Genomic DNA, 26,939 nt, shown 5'->3' with positions numbered 1-26,939 from the left:
TTAACCTGAAGCACGGAGTCTGTAACCTGAAGCATCTGTAACCTGAAGCCTATGTAACCCAAGGTACCACTGTATAAGATGGGGGACACCAGTACATGCGAAAAGGATCTAGGGGTCTTGGTGGACCACAAGCTGAACATGAGTCAACAGTTTGATGCAGCAGCAAAAAATGCTAGCGCTATTCTAGGCTGCATCAACAGAAGTACAGCAGTACCTCAGGTTAAGTACTTAATTCGTTCCGGAGGTCCGTACTTAACCTGAAACTGTTCTTAACCTGAAGCACCACTTTAGCTAATGGGGCCTCCCGCTGCCGGAGCACGATTTCTGTTCTCATCCTGAAGCAAAGTTCTTAACCTGAAGCACTATTTCTCAGTTAGCGGAGTCTGTAACCTGAAGCGTATGTAACCCGAGGTACCACTGTATAGTGTCCAGATCAAGGGAAGTAATAGCACCACTCTATTCTGCCTTAGTCAGGCCACACTTGGAATACAGTGCCCAGTTTGCGGCACAACAATTTAAGAAAGATGTTGACAAGCTGGAACATGTGCTGAGGAGGGTGACCAAGATGATTAAGGGTCTGGAAACCAAGCCTTATGAGGAGTGGTTGAAGGAGTTGGGCATATGTAGCTTGGAAAAGAAGGGACTGAGAGGAGATATGCATTACACTGCTAACCAGTAGCGGGGGACATTTTCAAGCAAATTCTGTACTCTATTTAGGAAACCCCCAGAAAAAAAATATTTTAAAACTTGCACCTGCAACCCTGTCATATTGTCCCAGAGATGTTGCGCGCTGAGGTGGCTTTTTAGAAACCCGGCTGCTAGGCTGCTCCATGTAAACGCCACGTCCCATCAAGATGCTTTCTGCAGCTTCTGTGAGCTTCGGCCGCTGCCCCTCGCTCAGTTCCCCAGCACTGTCACTTGTGTTCTGGAGTAAAAGGGAGAGAAACAGAGGGGAGAGAAGGGAGGGGCAATATTCAATCCTTCTCGGAATCATCCAGACTACTATGAGGCAGATTTCCTCCCCACACAGAGTGGAGCATGGGATCACAGGTGTGATCTGTTCTATTTTGAGAAATGAACATACTGTATTTTTCGCCCTATAGGACGCACTTTTTCCCCTCCAAAAATGAAGGGGAAATTTGGGTGCGTCCTATGGGGCGAATGCAGGCTTTCGCAGAAGCTGGGAGAGCGAAAGGGGTTGGTGCGCACGACCCCTCTTGCTCTCCAGGCTTCAGGAACACATCCGCAGCCTAGGCAGTCCTGAGGGAGTTCCCGCAGGGCTGCCTAGGCTGCGGATGTGTTCCCGAAGCGCCGGGCGCTCTGTTTCAGAATAGCAGCCTGCCGCCCGGCGCGAGGAACACCCTGAAGCAGAGCGCCCCTCGTGCCAGGCAGACATCCGCAGCGTGGGGAGCCCTGCAGGAGTTCCCCGCAGGGCTCCCCTCGCTGCGTATAGCAGCCTGCCACCCGGCGCAAGGGGCGCCCTGAAGCAGAGCGCCCCTCGTGCCAGGCAGACATCCGCAGCGTGGGGAGCCCTGCAGGAGTTCCCCGCAGGGCTCCCCTCGCTGCGTATAGCAGCCTGCCACCCGGCGCAAGGGGCGCCCTGAAGCAGAGCGCCCCTCGTGCCGGGCAGACATCCGCAGCGTGAGGAGCCCTGCAGGAGTTCCCGCAGGGCTCCCCACGCTGCGGATAGCAGCCTGCCGACCGGCGGGCAGGGCGCGCTGAAGCAGAGCGCCCCGCGCACCGGGCAGACATCGGCCAGCCCCACAAGCTCGGGGGACAGCAGGGAGGCGCAACGCCGCCATCCCGCTGTTCCTTGACCTGGTTCGGTTTCCCCGACCTGGTTTTTTTTTTGGGGGGGGGGAAATAAAGGATAAAAATGTTACCTTTATTTCCCCCCAAAAAAACTAGGTGCGTCCTATGGGACAGAGCGTCCTATGGGACGAAAAATACGGTACCTCACTCCGACAGATCTCCTCCTGGGAAGCAAGTGGTGCTTGGTTTACTCTTGAGAAAAGGGAGAGGACTGGGTCCTTGTGGTATCCTCTGTGAGGTCTGTGTAACACTTGTCCTTCGCTTGGAGGATCAAAATCCTGAAAGATGAACAATATAAATGCATAAAACACAGCCAAACCTCGGCTCCCAAACACCGAAAACCCGTAAGTAAATGCTGCGGTTTTCGAATGTTTTGGGGAACCCAAACGTCCAATGTGACTTCCACTTGAGTGCAGGAAGCTCTTGCAACCAATCGGAAGCTGCGCCTTGGTTGTCAAACGTTTCGGAAGCCGAATGGGCTTCCGGAATGGATGACGTTTGACAACCAAGGTTTGACTGTAAAAGCATTCGTTACTGAGGTCAGTCACTCTTCTGAGGCCTTGGGAGACTTTTTCAGTGACACAGCAGCTTAGTGCATAGGGGCACCAACACACTCTGTGCTGCTGCAATTATCACCATCATCATTATTAGTGTTCCACATATGGTCCAAGGTGATGTACAAAATATCCTGAAGGAGTGTTTCCACCCCCATTGTTCAGCCCGGACACTGAGGTCCAGCACTGAGGGCCTACTGGCAGTTCCCTCATTGTGAGAAGTGAAGCTACAAGGAACCAGACAGAGGGCCTTCTCGGTAGTGGCGCCCGCCCTGTATAACGCCCTCCCAGCAGATGTTAAGGAGATGAGTAACTATATAACATTTAGGAAACATCTGAATGCAGCCCTGTATAGGGAAGCTTGTTAAGGTTTAATGTTTTACTACGTAAAACTGCCCAGATTGGCTGGAGCAACTCAGTAAGATGGGAGGGGAACAAACAAACCATTATTTTTTTCACTGTTTTGTAATAGCTTTTATAAAAGCTATTACAAAACAGATAATAATAATAATAATAATAATAATAATAATAGTAATAATAGTAATAATAGTAATAATAGCAGGTGTGTTTTTAAAGAAATAGTTACTAGTTGTTAGCCAGGATTGTTATGTTCTACCTCCACAGATGAAGGCAGTATTCTTCTAAGCACCAGTTTTGGCAGAGCTGAAACGGGGAGAGTCGTGTTGCACTCATGCATTGTTTGTGGGCTTCCCATAAGCATCTGGTTGGCCAGTGTGAACAGGAATAATAATAACAACAACAACAACAACAACAACAACAATAATAATAATAATACCCTGCCCTTTATACCCTGGCCTTAGCCTGTGGTGCCCCCTTGTCTGCAAAACTCCCCGCTCCAAGATGCTGAATCGCCTCTATCTTTGTTTCGTGTTTCACCAGCAATTCACCTTTCTAAGCAAGTTTTTGACCCTGTTGATTCATTGTGTTGCTCTTTGTGCCATTGTTTTTAATTGTGGCAGTTTGTGTTTCAATGATCACTGTTTGCTCCTCTATTTCTAATCCACTTTGAGTGGCGGTTGTGTGAATGCAGCGACTCTGCCTCTCCGGCCCCTGTCTTGCTGCCGCTGAAATACTTAGAAGAGAGAATTATGTTTGAACCTGAGTTCATGGTTGGTCTCCCATCAACCCACGAGTAGCAAGCCAGAACAAGACACTGGGAGGAGCAGGGCAGCTGCGTTTTTTATTATTATTATTATTTGATGGGAGTACCAACAAACTCACTCATCTATTCACTCTTAGCTTTGGTTTGGGCTTAGACATACGTGCAAAACTCAGCCACTGCCTCTGACCAAACCGGCCCATTTGTCTATCTGGACCAGTTAGAGGTGGCTACCAGTGCGGCCCCCAGTTTTCCACCGCTGCCACCCTAAAGACCCCATCAATTTTGGCAGTGTCTAGTTAAATGATTTCATTACCATCTCATGGGCATCATGAAGAGTGCTGGTCATACTGTCACTTAGATTTGGAAGAGACAGTCCTCCTTCTGCAAAAGCTGGAAGGGAAAACATAACAAACATGCACTTACGCATGGTAGGCGAACACACAAATCCATTCCACTTGCAAAATAACGAAATAGGAGGTTAAAAACAAGGACTGAAACAAGTTATGGCACAGAGGGTTTGAAGCTTTCAGGTGGTAGTGGGGGTGGTTCCCCCTACTTTTCCCCCTCCTGCATTTATTTTCAGGCCACTGTGCAGTTCTTCCACCCCACAACTTCTCCGCTTTCCTTCAGGTGAGGTCACACCGTAAATGCAATGACACCTTAGCATTACACAGCCAATCAGATCTGGTGGCATGTAGGGCTGGGCAACATCCGTTTTCAACATCGTGGTGTATCACCAGCCAAACATCGCGGTTTGGCGATATATTGCAATTTTGAAAAAAACAAGATGCATTGGTCTCTGCCTGCAAGACACCGGGTGAAACTGCCCCAGCTCTCACCTCGAGAGGTGAGACAGCTTCACGCAGGCTCATGGGCTGGGACAATGCACCTTGTTTGTGCCGCTCAGCTGGAGGAAGGGAATGAAAGCTTATATCAAGAACAAACTTAGTTGGCCTCTAAGGTGCTGCTGGACAATTCTTTTATATATTCCTCCCAGCTGAGACAGCCCCAGTGCTCTTGCCACTCGCGTACACGCGGGAAGAGCATCAGGGTTCCTTTAACTGCTCACTATGGGGAATGGCAGGGACCCGGGTGGCGCTGTGGGTTAAACCACAGACTCTAGGACTTGCCAATCAGACTGTCGGCGGTTCGAATCCCCGCGACGGGGTGAGCTCCCATTGCTCGGTCCCTGCTGATGCCAACCTATCAGTTCAAAAGCACGTCAAAGTGCAAGTAGATAAATAGGTACCACTCCAGTGGGAAGGTAAATGGCGTTTCCGTGCGCTGCTCTGGTTCGCCAGAAGCGGCTTAGTCCTGCTGGCCACATGACCCGGAAGCTGTACGCCGGCTCCCTCGGCCAATAAAGCGAGATGAGTGCCGCAACCCCAGAGTCGGCTAGACTGGACCTAATGGTCAGGGGTCCCTTTACCTTTACCTATGGGGAATGGCAATCACGCTCCCTTCACCTGGGCAGTTTCACGGAGCCCCCACACTGCCGCCGGCTCACGGGAGCCAGCGCTGGGCTGTGGGCTCCTCTAACTGCTCGACTGAGGCAAGAGAAGCTGCACACTTCTCAGTCGAGCAGTTTAAAGAGGGAGGAACAAGCTGCTATCAGCTTTCTCTCTGTGTGACGTATGAGGGCAGAGTGGGATGGTGGTTCTACACTAGCAATATATCGCTGAGTGGAACCGCTACCGCTCTTGACTCCCTCCAGCAGACGCTGCTAGGAGAGGGACCCAGGAGCACTGACTGTTTCACCAGCGATATACCACTGAGTGAAGCTAACATCGCGGTCAGCTCCTCATACCAGTCCTGGGCGATAAACTGATATATTGCCCAGGCCTAGTGGCATGAGAGTGTCACTGAAGGCAAACTGTTTTGCTCCAGCTCTGAAATACCGTATTTTTCGCCCTATAAGACGCACTTTTCCAGCTCCAAAAATGAAGGGGAAATGTGTGTGCGTCTTATGGGGCGAATGCAGGCTCCTTGGCTTCAGCAATAGCAACGCGAAGCCTCCGAAGCCTGCGCTCCAGAGGCTTCGCGTTGCTTCTGCTGAAGCCAGGAGAGTCTGCTCTTTGAGGCTGGCAGTGGGGGAAAGCAGTGCTTCCCCCATCGCCAGCCCCAGAGGATGGGGGGCAGTGGGAAGGCGCGCGAAGCCTTCCTGCTATTCTCCAACCGGCTTGGAGGCTGGCGGTGGGGAAAGCAGCGCTTCCCCCATCGCCAGCCCCAGAGGATGGGGGGCAGTGGGAAGGCGCGCAAAAGCAGGCAAAAGCCGGACGCTCTCTAAAGTGGCTGCGAGGCATTGCTGGCTTTTCTAGGAGGTGGGGGAATTCCCCCACCTCGCAGAAAAGCCTGCAGGAGCCGCGCAGCCTTTAAAGAGCGCGCGGCTCTTGGGGGCTTTTCCCCAAGGAGGGAGAAGGGACAGACTGGCAGAGTCCGTCCCTTCTCCCTCCTGTGGGCTTTTGCGGGAGATGGGGGAATTCCCCCACCTTCCGCAAAAGCAGGCAAAAGCCCTGCGCTCTTTAAAGCAGCTGCGAGGCTTTGCTGGCTTTTCTAGGAGGTGGGGGAATTCCCCCACCTCGCAGAAAAGCCTGCAGGAGCCGCACAGCCTTTAAAGAGTGTGCCGCTCTTGGGGGCTTTTCCCCAAGGAGGGAGAAGGGACTGACTGGCCGTTTCAGTCCCTTCTCCCTCCTGGTCGAAAAGCCCGCAGGAGTCACGCGCGGCTCCTGTGGGCTTTTGCGGGAGGTGGGGGAATTCCGCCACCTCCCGCAAAAGCAGGAAGAAGGTCTTGGAGTAGCGCACAGGCTGCGTGAAGCCTGTCTGCTGCTCCCAGAGCTGCGGAGGGGGGGGTGGAAATCATATTTTTTTCCTTGATTCCCCCCCCCCCCCCGAAAACTAGGTGCGTCCTATGGGCCGGTGCGTCCTATAGGGCGAAAAATACGGTAGTCATTGGAGTGGTATAAGAGAAGAAATAATGCATCCCCATTGCAAAAAGAAAATGCTTTGTTTTGCCAAGCTGCCAGAGTTTAATTAATTTAAAGCAGGGGAATGTTTAAAAAAGATAGGCTTCCTCTCCCTTGTAGTATCCTTACCTCTCTCGCCCTGACCTAGCCACTGTGATACACGCGACGGTCACCTCCAGACTGTATTATTGTAACACGCTCTTCGTGGGGCTGCCTTTGAGAATGACCCAGAAACTCCAGCGGGTGCAGAATGCTGCGGCGAGACTCCTTATGGGGTCCTCGCTGCGAGATCACATTCACCCGGTGCTATACCAGCTGCACTGGAGGACCTTAAGGTCTGCAAATAATAACACCCTGAAGATCCCAGGCCCCAGGGAGATTAGACTGGCCTCGACCAGAGCCAGGGCCTTTTCGTCCGTGGCCCCGGCCTGGTGGAATGCTCTCTCACAAGAGACCAGGGCCCTGCAGGATTTGACATCTTTCCGCAGGGCCTGCAAGACAGAGCTGTTCCACCAGGCCTTTGGCCAGGGCACAGCCTGACTCCCTCCTTCGCCAATCTGGCCCAATTGGCTTTGGCCCAATTGGTTGCCATTAATCTGATTTGAATTAATTTTATAATGAAATGATTTTAGAATGTTGTATTATTAATTAATTAATTGTTGTTGTTCTTGTATGTAGTGTCCAAATCCAGAATTCTACCACCTCCACCACCGCTTGATGTGACCTCCAGAAAAAAACGAGTTGCTGATTATAGGAACAAAGGAAACTGCTGGCTCCCAATTCAGACCAATGATGCGCCTAACTCAGTATTGTTTGGACTCACTGGCAGAGGATGGAACTTGGGACATTTCTGCATGCAAATCAGATTCCCTACCACTGAGCTATGGGCCCTTCCACATGTTCCATAAATCTTGCAAGGTCACCCTCGGAGCTCTCACACTAGTAAGAGGGGATGTGTTCGGTCTTGGAACAATTAGAAAATCAAAAACAAAATGCTAAAGAAAGACAAGGAGCTGGAAATAGCCTCACCTTTTGCAGCCAGCAGCTGTCCGTAACTGTACAGAATTTCTCCTTCTGAGATTGGCCTTCCCGTAGTCTCAGTTTCCGTGGCGGTCAGACTGCTCTCCTCTGTGGAAAGGCCAGAACTGGGGGTGTGCACAGAAGGGGATGGAGCCCTGGGCTCCTGCAGGGGCGGTTCGTGGGGCTCAGCTGGCTCAGGAGCTGGCAAGACCAAAGTGTCCGGCTCTTCGTGTCTGGCCACAGACATTATGCTAAAAATGACAAATAAATAATAATAATAATAATAATAATAATAATAATAGAGCACCGCCAAAAACTGATGCCACACATTACTAACATTGCTTAAACCTTCACCAGTTTGTCAAAAATGTATTTTCTGTCTTTAATTTTACTTGTCCACAAAATAGGTTTTTTTTATGATCACACTTGTTTGGGCGACATTAGAGGGTAATCTGTTAGGATATTGATGTTCCATTCCACCTAAACAGATGTGTGGAGCTGTTGTATGTCACATGTCTGTTTACATTCCAGCACAGCTTGCTGGGAACTTCTGTTTGTGTATAGCTTTTGCCTTATGCTTCTTGCTCTTAGACATGAAGGAGAGCTGACATGTTTTCTTTGTCTTGATCTAGGCTGAATAAACTGCTTGTAAATATGCTTTTCATGTGCCTCTGTCTGCCCTTCCGTTGCGAAGAGTTAATTACTCTGCTGATTAGAGCATGCTCCAGCTTCTGAAGAGTTCTGAAGCTGCGGGTCGCTGTTTGATGCTGTTCCGAGGACCAGAGACTGCCTGGCTACCGGCTGGTGGGCCGGAGCCAGCTGGGGGCCTACAATTTGCCCCCATTTCCTTGGATGCATCCCAACATAATCAACAAAACTGAAAAACGGTTTGCTATAAAATGATGCACAACCCACAGACTCTCTGGCTGGATTGGGGCAATTCATCTCAGCTCTCTCCCTTCTGGTTCCTTGCCAACTGTACCTGTACCGTCTAAATAACAACTACTCATCACACCCACTTCAGGTAATAGCGCCAAGAGGACAACTCCTTCTTTGGCAAAAAAACCTACCTAGCTAGCCTCACCGTGCATTGCTTTATGGGTCAATCACTGTTAAAATGACCCGGAAACTGCAATTAATCCGGAATGTGGCAGCTAGACTGGTAACTGGGAGTGGCCGCCGGGACCACATAACACCGGTCCTGAGAGATCTGCATTGGCTCCCAGTACGTTTCCGAGCACAATTCAAAGTGTTGGTGCTGACCTTTAAAGCCCTAAACGGCCTCAAAGGCCCAGTATACCTGAAGGAGCATTTCCACCCCTATCATTCAGCCCGGACACTGAGGTCTAGCTCCAAGGGTCTTCTGGCGGTTCCCTCCCTACGAGAAGTGAAGTTACAGGGAACCAAGCACAGGGCCTTCTCGGTAGTGGCACCTGCCCTGTGGAACGCCCTCCCTTCAGATGTGAAGGAAATAAGCAGCTACCCTATCTTTAAAAGACATCTGAAGGCAGTTTAGGGAAGTTTTTAATGTTCAATGCTGTATTGTGTTTTTAATATTCAATTGGGAGCCGCCCAGAGTGGCTGGGGAAACTCAGCCAGATGGGTGGGGTATAAATAAATTTATTATTATTATTATTATTATTATTATTATTATTATTACATACCAATATTTCACTGAATGTTTCTTTATAGACTCTTTTTTTTACTGATACGTATCATTTTTATATAAGAATTTAATATTAATAATAGTAACATTTGTTCATCAACTTTCTGCAAAAAGGCGACTCAAAAGGACTTCCAGAGCCATAAAACGCACAAGGCTGACAAACATTTATTAGCAAATACCATGGTAAAAAGGATGGAACCTAAACTGCCCAGGTGTGCACCTCAAAAAGGCCTCTGAATGCGAGTTGCTGGGTATCACTAGCAGATCAGGTCCTGTTTGCGAGTTCCCAGCTGGGATATGGCTGGACACTGTGAGAACAGGATGCTGGTCGAGATGGGCCATTGGTCTGATCCGGCAAACTCTTATGTTGTTAATCAACCCAAAGCCAGGGGAAACAGGAGTGTCTGAAAGTTGGCAGTGATGGCTCTAGGAGTGTTAAAATGTTGTAATTATAGATTTTTCTTTTTTAGCAATCTTATTGTGTTTTATGTAAACCACTACAGAATTTTGCATATTAAGTTGAATATAAATATTAGTAATAAATCAGTACTTCTCTTTATTGCTGCAGCTAAGAAGATTGCAAGAGGAAGATTAGAAGGTGATTGTTTTGTCGAGTGTTGCAAGACTCACAGAGCTGCGGGGCGATAGCTCCCTTCTTCTTCACTCTGCAGGCTGGGCTTCTCTTCTTCCAGAGGAAGCTCTGCATCTCCCCAGGGGTTCGGAGGCGTCTGCCTTTCCACCACTCCTCTGCCAGGGACATGCTCAGATACAGGAGGGCTCGGCGTGGCTACTCTGGGCGGTGAAGCCACAGGGGTGACCACAGGGGTGGCCACTGGGCTGATGGCGGCTCCAGCCTTGGCTCCTACCAAAAGAAGAGATAAAGAAATGCCAAGCCAAGCTATGTTGCTGCAGCAAAAGAATGTATGACTCTTCCCTGAAAACATTCCGCTTGCTGCATGGAGCAAATATATACTTCACAGTCCAGACTGGTCAAGAACAAACTATAATAATAATAATTTATCATTTATACCCAGCCCATCTGGCTTGGTTTCCCAGCCACTTTGGGCGGCTTCCAACCGAATATTAAAAACAACACATCAGACATTAAAAACTTCCCTAATCAGGGCTGCCTTCAGATGTCTTTTAAAGAGAAGATAGCTGCTTATTTCCTTCACATCTGAAGGGAGGGCGTTCCACAGGGCGGGTACCACTACCGAGAAGGCCCTCTGTCTGGTTCCCTGTAACCTCACTTCTTGCAATGAGGGAACCGCCAGAAGGCCCTCGGCACTGGATCTCAGTGTCTGGGCTGAACAATGGGGGTGGAGACGCTCCTTCAGGTATACTGGGCTGAGGCCGTTTAGGGCTTTAAAGGTCAGCACCAACACTTTGAATTGTACTTGGAAACGTACTGGGAGCCAATGCAGATCTTTCAGGACCGGTGTTATATGATCTCGGCGGCCACTCCCAGTCCTCAGTCTAGCTGCCGCATTCTGGATTAACTGCAGTTTCCGAGTCACCTTTCAAAGGTAGCCCCACGTAGAGCGCATAGCAGTAGTCCAAACTAATTGCTTTCTGTTTCTATTCCCGATTGCTTTGAAGTTCTGAAAGTCCCCAGAGTATGGTTCCAAAGTATGCCAAATCTGATTTCTGTTTTTGATGGAATTACCAACTTGGTGGATCAGGGAAATGCTGTGGACATGATGTATCTCAATTTCAGTAAGGCTTTTGACAATGTTCCCCATTATATTCTCGAGAGCAAGCTGGTAAAATGTGGGCTGAACATTTTCTGACTCTAAGATTCAATGATTCTACAATTCTATTACAGTGGTACCTCGCAAGACGAAATTAATTCGTTCTGCGAGTTTTTTCGTCTTGCGAATTTTTCGTCTTGCGAAGCACGGATACACCCTGGTATTAACAGTTTTAAGAAAAAGGAAACAAACTTGCAAGACGTTTTTGTCTTGTGAAGCAAGCCCATAGGGAAATTCGTCTTGCGAAGCAACTCAAAAAACAAAAAACTCTTTCGTCTTGCGAGTTTTTCGTCTTACGAGGCATTCGTCTTGCGAGGTACCACTGTATTCTATGATTGATCCCTTCCCCAAACCTAGATACACAGAAGAATTACTAGAATAAATTTGATAGTTCACAGCAGAAGAGGCTTGGGTTGTTGTTTTGGAGGGTGGGGTGATGACAACACAACTCCCAATATGACAATCAATCAAGAAAGCTCTTTCTGGAAAATTAAATTACACTATGCTTGAAAACAAAGCTGATGAGTGTAATTAATTTAGCAACTTTTCTACTCTGATAACCTGTTTTGATACCTGCTGCTGTTAGCTGCCTCAGATCAGTATTTCCATCAATTTCAGTTACAGACAGAGAGGACTCTGGGGTTTTTACTGGAGACGGTTCTTTTGGAGGAGGAGGGGATGGAGGAGGCGTGGCTTCAGGTGTGGCGAGTGGAGTAGACAGTATTGTTTCCTGGAAAAAACACACAAAGGCAATTGAAAGAAAGTAGTAAAGCTGTTAGAAAATATTCCCTCCACCTTATTTTAAATAATCAAATCTGACTGGGAGAGAAAGAGGCAGGAATTCAAAGCTTACAGGATGTAGGATTTCTGCGACAATGAGAGCATAGTTCAAGGGGAAGTGAGATGGAATATTGATTGGACTTAGTCTAGCTTGCAAATGTTTCTGAATCTCAAGAAAACCCAGAAGCAATAAAGAAAGGACACGTGCTTATTCTTATGGTTAATAAAAGCTTACCCTTTAGAATCAAAACATAAATGGAGCATAAATGGTATTGGGCTCCATTTACAATTTGCAGCAGCTACATGCAGAATGTATACGGGTTAGCCTCAAGAAATGCCAAGTATTTTCAGTCTGGGCTGATTTTGGGTGAATGCTATTTATTTTTTTCAGGAGAGGGAGCAGTTTCAGGACAAACTGCAAGAAGTCTGAAATTCTGGGTTTTTAAACAACAGTGGACCGAGGGCCCTATATTTAGCAATTTAGTTTTCAACCAGTTACCTATAGACCCACCTTGCAGCAAGTCCACTTGCCCAGACAACAATTTCTTCTGGTCAAACAAATGGCCAAACCTGTTGCTGAAGTCACTGTCTGATATAGGGAGTGTGCACCTTGGCCCTGGAGCACACACCAGTAATGCAAAGAGTGACTCTGGGAATGTGCAGAGAATATTTCTGCCTCGCTTAGTTCCCAGCCAAAAGAAAATTGCAGTGTCCAGGTCAGGAGATGTAACTTCCAGGCTCATTTCAGGGCTGGCAACAGATTCAGAAGTTGCACACCATCTTTGCCAAATAGGGGCAGGAAGACCAGGAAGCTTCTTATTTCAAACTTTTTGTCATTGTTGCTTACATGCTGCAAGAAGCAAAATGCCAAGGGTGGTATTCAGCTAAGTTTTACTCAAGAGTAGACCCACTGAAATGAATGAACTTGACTTGGGTCCATTAATTTCAATCGGTCCACTCTGAATAAAACTTAGTTGAATACTATCCAATTACTACAAAATAAATAAATAAATTCCCAATTCTTAATCACAAATCCCAAACAAAAAGAAGCAAGTCACCTTTTCTGGCAAGGGTGTTGTGGTTTGAGGAACAACAGCAGCAGAGGCTGCCTGCTGGCTTTCGCTGTCACCCAGCATGACGGCAACTGTCTCAGCAAGAGCTTCATTCACAAAATGTCTAATAATGCCCGAATCCACTGGGAGACCGGCATCGACAAACAGCTGAAACCCCCCGGTACCTGCTGCTTCAACTAAAGATAAACCAGAACACAGGCAAGAACCAAATATTAAGGCTTGTATACTTTTTTTTTTTTACAAAGTAATAATCATAAATAAGTAAGAATAAAAATGGGCACTCCACCACCAAGACCATTCCATTGTAGCTATCCAACCTCCCAAAATTTCAACACATCTTGTGATGGTTTGACCCCTTTCCGTTTTAACAGTACAAATTCTACAAACACCTTCCATAGCTCCTCAAAATCGTTTCTCCTGCGTATTCCCCATCTTACCTTAAAGGAACATGTTAATTTATCATTAATAGCTATATCCCCCACCTCTTCATACCATTCTTCCATTTTATATTCTGCTTGAAAAATGGATCCAGAGGATCAGGGGGAGATGCAGACAGAAATCAAGACCCTCTGCATAAATTTTAAGAGGATTTTTCTGTTTGTGCTAGAGCGATATTTGGATCCAAGGTGACGTGCTTGTGTGGCAAAAGCAGTCCTTGATTTTCAGATTTCTGGCATGCAGAAAAACTTCCTTTAAAAAGTATGCTACTTCAACATAAGGCAAAATCATCTATGATATGGATAGAGAGAAGGAAGTTATTCTTCCTCTTCTAGAATATTTGAACGTGGTGGTCACCCACTGAAACTGATTGGAAGTGCATTCTTTTCTAAAATCAGGAAGTACTTCTTTACACAATGCCTAACTTGTTCACTTGGGACGCAGGTGGCGCTGTGGGTTAAAGCCTCAGCACCTAGGACTTGCCGATCGAAAGGTCGGCGGTTCGAATCCCTGCGGCGGGGTGCGCTCCCGCTGCTCGGTCCCAGCGCCTGCCAACCTAGCAGTTCGAAAGCACCTCCGGGTGCAAGTAGATAAATAGGGACCGCTTACCAGCGGGAAGGTAAACGGCGTTTCCGTGTGCGGCTCTGGCTCGCCAGAGCAGCGATGTCACGCTGGCCACGTGACCCGGAAGTGTCTCCGGACAGCGCTGGCCCCTGGCCTCTTGAGTGAGATGGGCGCACAACCCCAGAGTCTGGCAAGACTGGCCCGTACGGGCAGGGGTACCTTTACCTTTACCTTTAACTCGTTCACAGAGTTCACTACCAAGAGATGTGTTGGTGACTGATGGCTTAGGTCAGCCTACCCACAACCTGGTGCACTCCAGATACTTTGAACTTACAGGTGGCTTTAGGAGGGGGCTCAGACAAACTCACAAAGAAGAGGTCTCTCTAACAATGGCTCTCACCCATTTTAGCTAAATGGAGACTCCAGGTTCAGGAGCAGTATGCTTTACAATACCAGTTGTTGGGTGATAACGTCAGTGCCAGTCTAGCTTCTGACTATCTCAACACCACATGGGAGGACACAGTCCCAAAGATATGCTGGTCTACCTAGCCCAAAGATGGCCTTTGGAGGTCACCAGCAGCATTCTGAATCCGACCAGGAAACTAACTATATGTCAGCCAGTGGAGTTCTCTTAGCACTGGAGCAATATGAACCAACACCATGCTGCTGTGTTCTTGAAGGAGAACTCCAAGCACAGAACACATGTTTAGTGGACCCTACAATTCCCGCTGGTATTCTTACATTATTATAGATAATAAAAATACTTTGCTGCATTGAGTTTATCTGAGGGGTAGGGTAGGGTAATTACTTGAAACCTTAAAAAGGGCAGGGAGTGTTAAGGTTGAGAACTGTGTGGGTTATTTTTTTTGACCTGGCTTGAGAAAGTGTCTTTAAACACCTTTCTCGGTTGAGCTAAACCAAAGCAAGGCTCTAATCTCAAATCAGGCTATTAAGAACATTCGTTTTCCATGATCAGTTCACTTTCTGTAAATACTTCCCTTCATCGGGGGTTGGGGAAGCGACAAAGAGAGAAAAATATTGCAGCTTTTGCTTACCGATGTCTGAGGATATATCTTGGTTGTCCTCGCTCTCTGATGAGCTTATGTTAGGCACTGCTTCTTTCTGGGGTGGAAACATCCCACTGATGATTCGTGCCATTACTTCCTGCTCCACCCTGGTGGAATAATGATTTCTATATTTAATTCACCTGCATTTACGCTGTTTATGCCAAATATAGAAGAGCAGAGTTAGAAGCCTTGGCCTGCAGGCTCCCAGCATCCAAATGAGGCAGCCACCTCCTTCTGCCTAATGGAAGGACTGGCCCTGCTGCAGCTGATGGGAGTTGCAGGTCAACAGCATTTGAATGGATTGTGGGGGACACCAGCTTAATCCCTTATGTTGTGTGGCTAACAAAAACCAAGGCCAAGTACGTGTTAACAGGGTTTACCCATTCCTCCCTCCCTCCATCACGGCCTTCACAGCCCAAATGCAAGACCGTGAATTTCTAAGAGCAAGGATCTGTTTTGCACAGGTTGCTCTGTAAAATGCCACATACATGGATGGTCCTAGAGAGCTAAAGACATTTCATCAGCGCATCGCCATTGTGCAGCGCTTGCTCTGGGAACTCACCAGCCAACCAGCTTGTTTTCCAGGGTCTCCCGTTTTTCTATGATCTCATCCAGAATGTCTGCTGTGGGCTGAGGAACAGCAGGTGGAAAAGGAGGACCACTGTATTTTGGAGAAGAGGTTTCTCCTTGTCTGTCGAAATGTAGGACCGGCTCGGAGAATTCCGGGACATCGTCGTCGCCTTCGTCCTAATGACAACAAAGGCTAATTTAACACTGCGCAGCCAAGCAGTATTTCAGTACACCTCCATTAGCAATAAATTTCATTGAGTTCAGGGTCCAGCACACTTCACATTCAGAAATGTTGGCAACAACGCTGTGCTGCACAAGAAGTTGTGCAAATTTCAAAAAATGGCATACGGACTTATTCTGTGTAGCAAGGCACAACCACAACATTGTAGGCAGCTGAGTGGGTCTGGGGACTCTCTAAGTAGCACTGATGGCAATTTTTTAGAACCAGATCCCCCCCCCCCCCCCGGTAAGCTCCATTACATTTCTTAATCCAATTTCCTATTCCCATCAGCCATAAGGTCTTTGCTAATGTCGGTAGCTAAGTGCTTTGCCAATCCCATCAGCTATGTTGACACGGGTCCCTCATGAGCAGGGAAGACCATACTTTGAAAACAGTTATAGCAAAAACAACCTGGAACAGCATGAACCTGATTCAAGAGGGTATTACAAAAGTAGAATATCCATTTACTTATTTATAGTCCAAGATCCATAAAGGTTCTTTAGGCATGGCTAGAAGTATTTTTGACTTCAACCTTTGACCAGAATCATAGAGTTGGAAGAGACCACAAGGGCCATCGAGTCCAACCCCCTGCCAAGCAGGAAACACCATCAGAGCACTCCTGACATATGGTTGTCAAGCCTCTGCTTAAAGACCTCCAAAGAAGGAGACTCCACAACACTCCTTGGCAGCAAATTCCACTGTCAAACAGCTCTTACTGTCAGGAAGTTCTTCCTAATGTTTAGGTGGAATCTTCTTTCTTGTAGTTTGGATCCATTGAGAAGCCCCTTCAAAGCTAAGATCACCTTAAAAACTCTTTGAAAATACTCATTTCAAAAAAAGGAGTTACCACCTGGCTTTTAATACTCCTGTTCACCAAACCCAACCACCACCACAAGCAAAATAAAGGAACAAAGTCCTCCTGGGCACAGAAAACCAGGCATGTGGTTCTCTGAATCACTGACAAATATTTCTATCCACATTTTCTGTTCTAACTATGCTTCATTTACTTTTATTCCGTCCTTCATCCTGATGCAGAGCCTGCCCTATCCCTCAAGCTCACAGCAGGTAATGCTTTTATACTACCTCTGCATTCAGAAGTCCTGCAAGGTAGGTCTTATTAGCATTCCCATTATGCAGATGAAAAATTGGGCAACTTGCTCCAGGTCACAAATTACTCCATGTCAGAAGCAGAACTCAAATGTCGGTCTCCCACTAGCCTTGACCAAGTTCTGCCATCTCAAGTGTTGCTTCTAGAGAAAGCATCTGTTTATATGCTGTGTTGGTGCACACGTTACAACTCACCTGAATTTCTGCAACAAATTGTATTATGAACATTAAAATTTATGTTGCATGCGAATGTTAAAGTTCAAAAAGTGTGTGTGTGTGTGTGTGTGTGTGTGTGTGTTCACAGACATAAGTACTGGCAAACATTTTCTCCCCACTGGAACAACGGTATTCATAGTTATCTTTCATTTTGACAGCATATTCCACCCAGTATCTAATTACTGGACAGCATTTCTCCCCAAAGGTTTTGTTTGTGTTTCTATTTCAATGAAACCGTCACTGAAGAATTGAAAAATATAACACAGAAGGCTACTACCCTTAGTTTATATATTTTTCATAAAGAAAAAGTGAGTATTCTGCCAAACACTTTGTGGGCATTTCCTTTGTGCGCATGTGCTCTCAACAAAGCTGTTATGAGGCTTTTCTTCTGATGTCTCAAGTATTTATATGCTTCCAGATTAAAGTTAATCCTTCTACATCTTCAGGCTCATCGGTTAGGCAGACCCAAGCCAAACATGTGCTAGAGCTGGAATGTTTTTGTGGTCGAACACTAGGCCAAGACTGCCAAGGATGCAGGATGAAAGCAACGCCTGAGAAAATGGGAAAAGGGATCAGGGGCAGGGGAAAAACCCTCTTGCTCACATCTAAAATTGGGGGGGAAAGAATGATCCTGGCGTCTTTTATTGCTGCTTCATAAGCACAAGCTGGAAATAAATGACCAGGAGGTTTCACTTTACTTATTAAAAAAGAAAGGAAGCATCTCAAAAGAGAAGCATTCTGGCTTCTGATACAGCTACAGCTTAGGTAAAAGAGTAGGAAATATTACAACTCCTTCCTGTGAAAAAACAGCCAAGAGAGAAGGAAAAACCAGGGACTTGATTGTGCTCAGCATTGGTCACCTTCTTTACTCTATCTTTTCACCCTTGATAGCAAACAGAAAGTGGAGGAGCCTATGCCATGCTTGGGGGCTTCCTCTTCCATTCCAGCCCCTCAGAAAGATCTCCAGATGCACGAATTGCTGAATTTCCAACTACTCTGGTTTTCTGCGATGCTTTTAAGCTCCATGTGGTGCAAAGTTAAGTATGGTGGTTGCAAGCTGCCTGGTACAAGCAGATCCTGTGGATTTGGTTGCACAATACCTTTTGTCAAAGTCTCCTTGGCCTCTAATTTCCTTGTTCCCATCTCAGCCTTAGCAGCAGTTTACACGGAGCGGCAGGCTTTTACAATAAGAGGGAAGCTATACAAAGAAGATTTGAGGTGAAACTTCAAAGAAGCAGTGAAGATATCAATAGGAGAATTGCCACCAGCTGCTATAAATGAGGGCTGATTGTTTCTTTAGAAGTAATTTTCACGTTAGTGAATTAAACATTCATCAAATCAGTTTACTAAGAAGAATGTCCAGCGGGTAACAATGGTGACCCTTAAAAAATAAACATCACATTTTATCCCCTGCAAAGTGAGAAGCTATTGGAAAACCCACCTGACTGACACCAGTAACATCGATGAAGTCAGCACCAGGAAGTTTCAGTTCTTCATCCTGGGACAGACTGCTTTCTGCAGTAGCCTAAAAAAATACAGATTAAATGAACCTTGAGGTTGAGCAGAGGAAAAGAATGCAAAAAGCCACAACAACCTTCTTGCGACACTGAAAGAGAGCAGGAAAGTAGAGTGGGGAGGCTGATAACTTGGGATCAGTTTCCACCCACCAATATAAATATGAATGGGTGCAAGAGGAGAGGTGCAATTGGAGTCACCGCTGGGGTGGGAGACAAGCCTGTCCCCCAGCACTGGAGACCCCAACCACTAAGAATCAAGCCTTTCTTGGTCATGAAGGAAAGAATGTTGGGAACAAGACATGGCAATCAAGTTTGCATCCTGCCCTCCCTCTATAGAGTTCTCCCATCCCAACAGCCAATGGGACTTAACATTGACTTTAGAGACTTCCAATCAAGCCTTCATCAAAGTGTGTTCTGAGGGACTGGCAGTGAGAGGAATGTCGGTGTACAAAAGAGAACTAAATGACAAAGTGCCCTGCAAAGGTGCCCACAAAATATAAACCAAGTTCTTCAAGTTTAGCCAGTTACAACAAGTTTAGCCTGATTTCTCAGCTTCCAAGCAACTCAGCCGTGTGAGGAACTGTCTCAGAGCAGTGCTTGCTTCGCAAGAAATTTGACACATGTGAAGCGGCCATTCGATGCTAAATGTTCTCAACAACAGCCATCCCAGACCTGTTTCCTGTGATAATAAACTGGTATGTTTATGTATCAGAAAGTAGCAAGGGTGAATTCAAATACCTGTATCACCTCCTTTGGAAAGGAAATCTGGTTGACGCTGGTGCTGTCGCTTGAAATACTGTCAATGTCAACATTAGGCAGCACCTGGAAAGTAAAAGCCCACAGATTCGATCTAGTTTCCAATCTTCTGAAGTATCAAGAGGACATGAACCAAGCTTCTGATGCAGTCTTTGTCCTCTATATGCCATTAAATGCTCAGCCTGTGGCATTCACCTGATTTATTATTTACTCAGTTTCTGGACTGCCCTTCATCAGATTCGGGGGAAACCCAGCCAGATGGACAGGGTATTATTATTATTATTATATTATTATTATTACTGATTTAACCTAATTTTTTAAAGAAAAGGATGGAGCCAAACTACTGGGTGTGTGGAAGTAGTACATATTCCAATATTCTTATTTACCGGTAAGTTGCTGACCCCCTAGCACAAGGCTGGGGAACCTGAATTCCCCACATTGTTGTGGGACTTCCAACTCTCATCAGTCCCAACCAACCACCATGGTGAATGGTTGGGAAAGATGGGAACTGTGTAGCCTATGCCTGCTGTACCAGTTTCAGTTTGCAGTCATGAGGACTAGAGCCTTCGATTTGCAAACTGGATTGTCAGGAAACCAACAAGCTCCCAGCAGTTACTTTAAAAGGTGCAGCTGAGGTTCTGCTTGGCCCTTTGAACCTCCCAAGTCGCTGACTTTTAAGCTCTGATTTAAACAAAAGCAAAAACCCACAATCCATACAAACACACATTTTTCTGACCACGAAACAAAACAGATCTCAAAGCTGAAGTAACCAGACACAGAAGATGGAGGGTTAAATTCATAGAGGCAGCTCTTGCCCTTCTGGTTCTATACCTGGACAGTCAGTTTGGGAGGGTCTTTTTTCTCCGATTTCATCTCTATTATGCCAATGTTGGGCTTCTTTGCCTTTGGCTGTGGTTTCAGGGGAGCAGGAGGAACAGAGGATGTCACAGTAAGAGGGTGAAATTCGCCTATGCTTATTCCTGTAGGCTGAGAAGAGATGCTGTTGATTTGTTTTTGACCTAATGTAAGTGCAAAACAAAAGGAAGCAGGAGAGAATCACCTTTAACAAATCCTGAGCCAGAACGCAAATTATAAACAAAAGAGAAAACTGAACATGTGTGATAATCTATAAATCCAGCCAGCCAGACATAGACACCCTTCTAGTAACTGCAATGCTGTATTTCATACCAGACCAACAGGAAACTGCCTACCCAACCTGCTACTTTTCTCATTTCTGTCATAAAGATCATACACACACACATGCATGTCGCCTTGGAAAAAATGTGTGAAGTTTTATGGGCCGCCTGCTCATTTACTACAGAGCCAAGCTCAATATCCTTGTATTTATTTGCAAAGCCCTGAACCACGATCTGAACCCTTACATTCCAGCTTGATCTCCGATATCATCTGTAGAAGCACTGCGGTCATCCCGAGTTGGTGGGGCTCATTTAACAATGACACAAAAACGAGACAGTAGCGTTGTCAGCCCTGTCCTGTGAAATGCCTTGCCGACAGGGATTCGGCAGGCACTTTCTGTCTTAACCTTTCAACGTTTGCTGAAAACATTTCTGTGCTGCCAGACATTTCCTGTAACAGTTAGATGATGATCTGTAATCTTAAATATTCATGTGGTTTTTATTGTGCACTGTATATATGTAATTGCTATAAACTGCTTTGATTTTTCAAAAATGAAGTTTCAGAATACAGTGGACCCTTGGGTTACATTACCTTCAAGTAACCTAACTTTCGGGTTGCGAGTGCGGCAAAGCCGGAAGTGTATACTTCCAGGTTTTGCCGTGTGTGCATGTGCAGAAGTGCTCCATTGCGCTGCGCATGCAGAAGCGGTGCCTCTAGATATGGACTTTTCGGGGTACGTAAGGACCGCTGGAACAAATTAAATTCATATCTGGAGGGTCCTCTGGACAACCATTTTTTATAAATAAAAATATAGGCTCAGGATGTGGGGGGAAGCATACAAAAGGAATCAGAGACTCCCTCTCTCAGGCTACTGCATATACAGTCATACCTCTTGTTACGTTCAGTTCAGGTTACGTCTTTTCAGGTTGCGTCCCGCGGCAACCCGGAAGTACCGGAAAGGGTTACTTCCAGGTATCGCCGCTCGCGCATGCGCAGACGCTCAAAATGACGTCACATGCATACGCAGAAACGGCGAATCGCAACCCGCACAGTCGCAGGTTGCGTTCTGCTCATGTTGTGAACGGGGCTCCGGAACAGATCCTGTTCGCAACCAGAGGTACCACTGCAGAATCATAGAATTGTAGAGCTGGAAGGGATCTAACTCCCTGCAATGAAGGAATATGCAGCTCTCCCATACGGGGATCAAACCTGCAACCTTTGCATTGTCAGCCCCACACTCTAAGCAACTGAGCTATCCAAGCATGCCTATACACTAGGAAAAAGGGTGAACCAGCTACAGTTTGACTTAAGAACCTAAGAAGAGCACTGCCGGATCAGACTAAAAGCTCATTTCCCCGAGCAACTTTGTAGGAAGTCAAAAATCAGGACCTGAGTGTAACAGCACTCTCTCACCCATGCTGCCCTGCAACTGTCTCTGAACCCTGGAGGTACTATATAACATCCTGGTACTGTGCCTTAAGCGTGATTTACCAAACCAAGCATGTTCAGGACTGTGTCTACTATTCTTTCACAAACAGTTTAACAGGCTTCAAATCTGCGGCAGTTTTCCTAGAACTGATTTCTCCTAAAAACACGAGCCTGAATAGCAAACTTCCCCACTGTTTTGTGAGAATTTCGTTTCCTACAGTGACATCTAGGGATGGTAAAAATAACTACAGTGAAAATAATAAAAGTTACATAGGGGGCGGGGACTCCATATCTGTATGTACACACATCCCAGTGAAACAGCCTCAAATGAAGGTAACAAGTTCATATACAGTGGTGCCTCGCAAGACGAAATTAATCCGTTCCGCGAGTCTCTTCGTCTTGCGGTTTTTTCGTCTTGCGAAGCATGGCTATTAGTGGCTTAGCGGATTAGTGCTATTAGCGGTTTAGCGGCTATTAGCGGCTTAGAAAAAGGGGGGGAGGGGGAAAACTCGCAAGAACTCGCCCGACGTTTCGTCTTGCGAAGCAAGCCCATAGGGAAATTCGTCTTGCGAAGCACCTCAAAAGACGGAAAACTCTTTCGTCTAGAGAGTTTTTCGTCTTGCGGGGCACCACTGTATACCCTGGTGAAATCTGAATTGGAAGCAACTGCCCAGGGAAGAGATCTTAAGATTAAGATGGAAAGTTTGGAGATAACATCTGTTTTTACAGCATTACGCCCCCGCCTCCCAAAGGTGGTGAGGAGGAAAAATCCATGATAGAAATTATGAGGAAAAGGAGTTGAAAATAACAATAGTACTGCAATAGCCTCAGACAAACCTATGATGCAGTTACATTTGGAATATGGTCTCTGCATCTCAAAAAGAGAGAGAGAAGACACTGGAGTTGAAAAAGGTGCAGAAAGGGTTTAACCAAAATTATCAGAGTGATGGAGCAAGACTCCGAACTAGGAATGGCTGCAACAGTCTTCACCAAAGCTGGTGCTTTGGGCTACAACTCCCATCAGCCCCAGTCCCCATGGCCATGCTTGCGGAAGCTGGTGAGAGCTGTAGTCTGAAACATCTGGAAGGCATCGGCTTGGGGGAGGCTAAGATACAAGATCTGGAGTAAAAAGAACCCACTGATGTATCATAACCAAGTAATCATACGGAGAACACACACGCAAATGACTGGCCTCTTTAATTTACGAAAAGGGTGAGGAAGGCAGCACACTATACACAGCATAAGGGGGGGGGGAAATGTTTTCTGTCTCCTATTAATGCTAGAATGTGGGGTGCTCTGGTGAAGCCCCAAAGCAGGAGATTCAGGAAAGACTGAAGTAAGTACCTCTGTGCAACACACATCAATCACACACAAACACACCTGTATAGAATTCATAGGTGGCAGAACTCTAAAGGGATTACACAAGTTCATGGCAGAGAAAGCCATTAATGGCTTTTGATATGGTATCAGGACCAGTATCAGCTGCTGGAGAAAGAGCAAGGGAAAGCTACTCCCTTTTGTCCTGCTTATGGGCTTCCAAGGGGCATCTGACTGGCTGCCATGGGAAACGAGATGCTCCACTCAATAGGCTTTGGTTTGATAAATAGGCTTTCATCTGATAAATTCAGAAGAGCAGCAGCCCTGCTGTACTTTAACCTAGCCTAACCAATAATTTACTAAGAAAGGGTTCCGATTCCTTGGACTTCATTTTTCTAACAGATCCTCTGCCCCTCTCATTTGCAGTATTGTTTTCCTCATTAGGATAATCAGACACAAACATTAATACATTCTGGGGCTAAGAATATAATTAGGGACATGAAGCCTCCCCAAAATCATGATCTGCCTTGCTCCTGCATCCAGAAAAATCCCATGTGAACCTCTACACGAACAAACGAGGAAGAACAATTTGCAGTGTAGGAGCAGACTTTTTTCCCCGAGTGAAAGTGGCTCGCGTAAGTTGAGCCTCTCTTTTTTCTTTTCCATACCTAATGGAATCGCCATTGGGATGAGATGCCCTTCAAGAGCGCCTGAGAGTTCAGAGGTCTCTCTGGTGGGGCTGAAGAGATACTGGAGCTCCTGATGAGAAGCAGATCCTGGAGGTGGCTTCCTAGGACTGCTGCGCATGTAGGGACCAGTCTGCGTCCTTGCCGATTTCACTTTCGTACCTGGAAAGAACGTCAGATAAATCGTGAGTCTCCGGCAGCTCAGTGCAAGAGCATCTGATGCCAGCTTCAGTCCTTGACATCTTCAGGGAGGAAGAGAAAAATCTCCTGCCGGAAATCCCGGACAGCCACTGCCATTCAGTGTAGAAATGGTCTGACTCGATATAAGACGGGTTATTTATTTACAGCATTTATGCTTCACCCTTGAATCAAACAGTCTCTTGGAGCAGCTTATGAAAATTAACTCTAAACCTGTCTCCTAGGCTATGAGAAGAGCATGAAGCTTTAGAGCTGTGTTTCCCAAAGTGGGTGAAACTGTCCCCTGGGGGCGCTGGAACGATCCAAGGGGGCAGCAGGGGGATGCAATTGGGAGAGCACTGAATAAAAATAAGGGGGTGGCGGAAGAATAAAGAAGATGTTTCATCTGTTGTGTAATGACGCTTAATGCCAGGTTGGGCGCTGTTGCAGGATGGTGGTGAGGGGTTTTTTTCTGGACTTGGCTGAATCCTCTTTGGCTTCACCCAGGCCTGAGAAGTGGATTGCAGCTTGCCTGCCTATTTGGCCAATGACAGGCAGGCTGCAGCGCCAGCCCCGCCACTGGGGCAGATTGGACTGAGCTGGCAGGATGTAGGTGGAAATAGAGATACATGAAAGCACCCAAATTTGTCAATGCATCTTTCTCTTTGTTTGCTTAAAGAAGGTAGATTTCCAGGGAGGTGGCAAATATTTTTTTCTGAAAAGGAGGTGCTAGGCCAAATAAGTTTGGGAACCTCTGCTTTAGAGCAAGCTTCAGAGGTCTAAAGCATGGAACCTAAAAATGTAATTACTCTGCTTGTCACACTGTGATTTTCTTTGCATCTGAGCTTAAAGCATGGAGGGCGGTCAGCTTCCCATTCATCTAGCTGGGAGGGGGGAGCATGCACAGGGCACAAGCACCATTGGCCCCTGGGCTCAGACCCTACCTGTTAGGAACTGGTTCAGTGCCATGACCTGCCTAAGTGGAGCTGCCCTTTCATGGAGCCAAAGGAAGCTTGCTCTTCTCAAATTCTGGGAGAATGGAAGGCTCAACAGAGTCTCTCAGTCCCATAAACATCCACAAAATGGATAGCAGGGCCCACGCTAATGAGCCCCACCAACCTGCCACTTACCCCAAGCAATGCCAATGAAACTGCCATAAAGACTTCTTAAAAGATCAAGGAGAAAGAAAGTTTAAACAGGAAATGAAGGCAGACCATTTGAAACATTGGTTTTTAGGAGAAGGCGTTTTACCTACCCTTAACACTCTCTATCAGTTTAGGTCTTGGAGGCTTTGATTTGGGAGAAGGCGAGTTGAACCTCAGGTACGGGGATTTCTTAAGTGTGCTCCTGTGACCCTGGTAAATCGGCCGGCCATATATCTGAGAGAGATAATCTTCATTTCGTGCTCCCGTCCATCTTTTTGGAGGCCCCTGAAAAAAAACAGAAAATGACTCTGAAACTTTTTAATAAAAAAGAAGAGTTTGGATTTGATATCCCGCCTTTCACTCCCTTTAAGGAGTCTCAAAGTGGCTAACATTCTCCTTTCCCTTCCTCCCCCACAACAAACACTCTGTGAGGTGAGTGGGGCTAAGAGACTTCTGAGAAGTGTGACTGGCCCAAGGTCACCCAGCAGCTGCATGTGGAGGAGCGGGGAAGCGAACCCGGTTCCCCAGATTACGAGACTACCGCTCTTAACCACTACACCACACTGGCTCTCAACAGGCAACATGCTGGCGTAGAGAGAGAGAGAGAGAGAGAGAGAGAGAGAGAGTGTTGGATCTGGATGGCAGAGATTTGGGCTGAAATACCTGATGGGATGGCCTTGGTCAACTTACTCTCTCAACCTAACCACCTCTCAGTGCTGTTGCTAGAATAAAACGGGATTAACTATTCCAAGCATTTTGGAAAAAAAGGTGGGGTGCAAATGTAGGATACAATTACTGCTATTGATTTGTGCAGCACCGTTGGCAGACATGGTGCTTGAGCAAAAGGGCACCAGCAAATGATACAAGCGATGCCGCATTTGTTTATACCTAGATCTTCAACAAAGTTCTCAGGGTAGCTTACACCACCAGTGGTTTTGTACTTGGCATTGCTTGGGAATTCAAAAAAACCAAAAACAAAAAACCACCAGTGCATTTCTGAAATCGGTGATTAAAATCAGTGCAGTTTTAAAAGGTTCAGCCTGCCACCTTGATCCAAAAAGGAACCATCATGCAAATTGGGTTACAACAACTTAAGAGGTATCCAAATGCATAACCAAAAAAGAAAAGCTCGGCTATATGAGAATCCAGACCTGAAGAATGTGTTCCTCAACCCAAGGTCCCTGAACTCAGTTGCCCTGAAGTACAGCAGGGAAAATATGCTATTTATTTATTTTTTAGAGAGAGAGGAGAGCATAATTTCTAGCATTTATACTATGGTTGGTCCAAACCTCGGTCCATGGAGGTTGCTGGGCAGAGCTAAGGATCCCTGACTGTTCCCAAACTCTGCAGTCTCACCTTATCTGCTAGTACTGGAGTGGGCTTTGCTGCAGGCAAATGCCTTTTAGTTGGGATTCCCGTGGGGTACTGAGATTTTGCATGTGTTTCTCTGCCGGCTTTCATTGTCTTGACAGCCCGTTGTGCCTCGAGGACATCATTCCTTGCCATTTCATCCTAAAGGCAAAATGTAAAAGCAGCTGGTAAGGTAATAATGTAAAAGCTGCAAGGATGCAGCTTTCGACCAAATCACTGATGGACTTTTTCAACTACATGCACTTTCTCTTTTGTATAAGTTTCCCTTTAATATAGCTTTTAAAAAATGAAGACTTAAGTATCAATAGGTGGGTCTTAAGAGCCATACCTGGATTTCCATGCTGATTGTCTTAATCCATTCATCTACAGACTTTCTGATTCGTATCTCCTCTAGGACATCTCTAGATGAGAGAAGGAAGTGATCTAATTTAGGATGGGTTTGGTTTTTTTTACTTGCATCTAGTGAACAAAACTAAAAACT

The 26,939-nt window shown here is 46.3% G+C and overlaps 1 protein-coding gene across 11 annotated transcripts in view; it reads right to left on the bottom strand.

Annotated features, from left to right (window-relative positions):
• Positions 1-26,939, bottom strand: part of KIAA0586 — a 71,585-nt gene that overhangs the window by 24,626 nt on the left and 20,020 nt on the right. For all 11 annotated transcript variants that reach the window (XM_083730990.1, XM_083730989.1, XM_083730983.1 and 8 more), the window contains exons 15-30: positions 26,787-26,859; positions 26,444-26,599; positions 25,198-25,372; positions 23,748-23,927; positions 20,029-20,216; positions 19,180-19,263; positions 18,366-18,449; positions 15,374-15,558; positions 14,800-14,918; positions 12,728-12,918; positions 11,463-11,619; positions 9,769-10,000; positions 7,482-7,723; positions 3,803-3,879; positions 1,956-2,090; positions 754-925 (exon numbers count right to left, since the gene is read on the bottom strand). In XM_083730990.1, coding sequence (XP_083587116.1) covers positions 754-925; positions 1,956-2,090; positions 3,803-3,879; positions 7,482-7,723; positions 9,769-10,000; positions 11,463-11,619; positions 12,728-12,918; positions 14,800-14,918; positions 15,374-15,558; positions 18,366-18,449; positions 19,180-19,263; positions 20,029-20,216; positions 23,748-23,927; positions 25,198-25,372; positions 26,444-26,599; positions 26,787-26,859 — 2,450 coding nt within the window. The remainder of the gene's footprint in view (positions 1-753; positions 926-1,955; positions 2,091-3,802; positions 3,880-7,481; positions 7,724-9,768; positions 10,001-11,462; positions 11,620-12,727; positions 12,919-14,799; positions 14,919-15,373; positions 15,559-18,365; positions 18,450-19,179; positions 19,264-20,028; positions 20,217-23,747; positions 23,928-25,197; positions 25,373-26,443; positions 26,600-26,786; positions 26,860-26,939) is intronic.

Source organism: Podarcis gaigeae, assembly GCF_964106915.1.
Source record: "Podarcis gaigeae genome assembly, chromosome: 1".
NCBI lineage: Eukaryota > Metazoa > Chordata > Lepidosauria > Squamata > Lacertidae > Podarcis > Podarcis gaigeae.
Note: the sequence above shows the minus strand (reverse complement) of the source record. Positions and strands in the feature narration are given on the sequence as shown.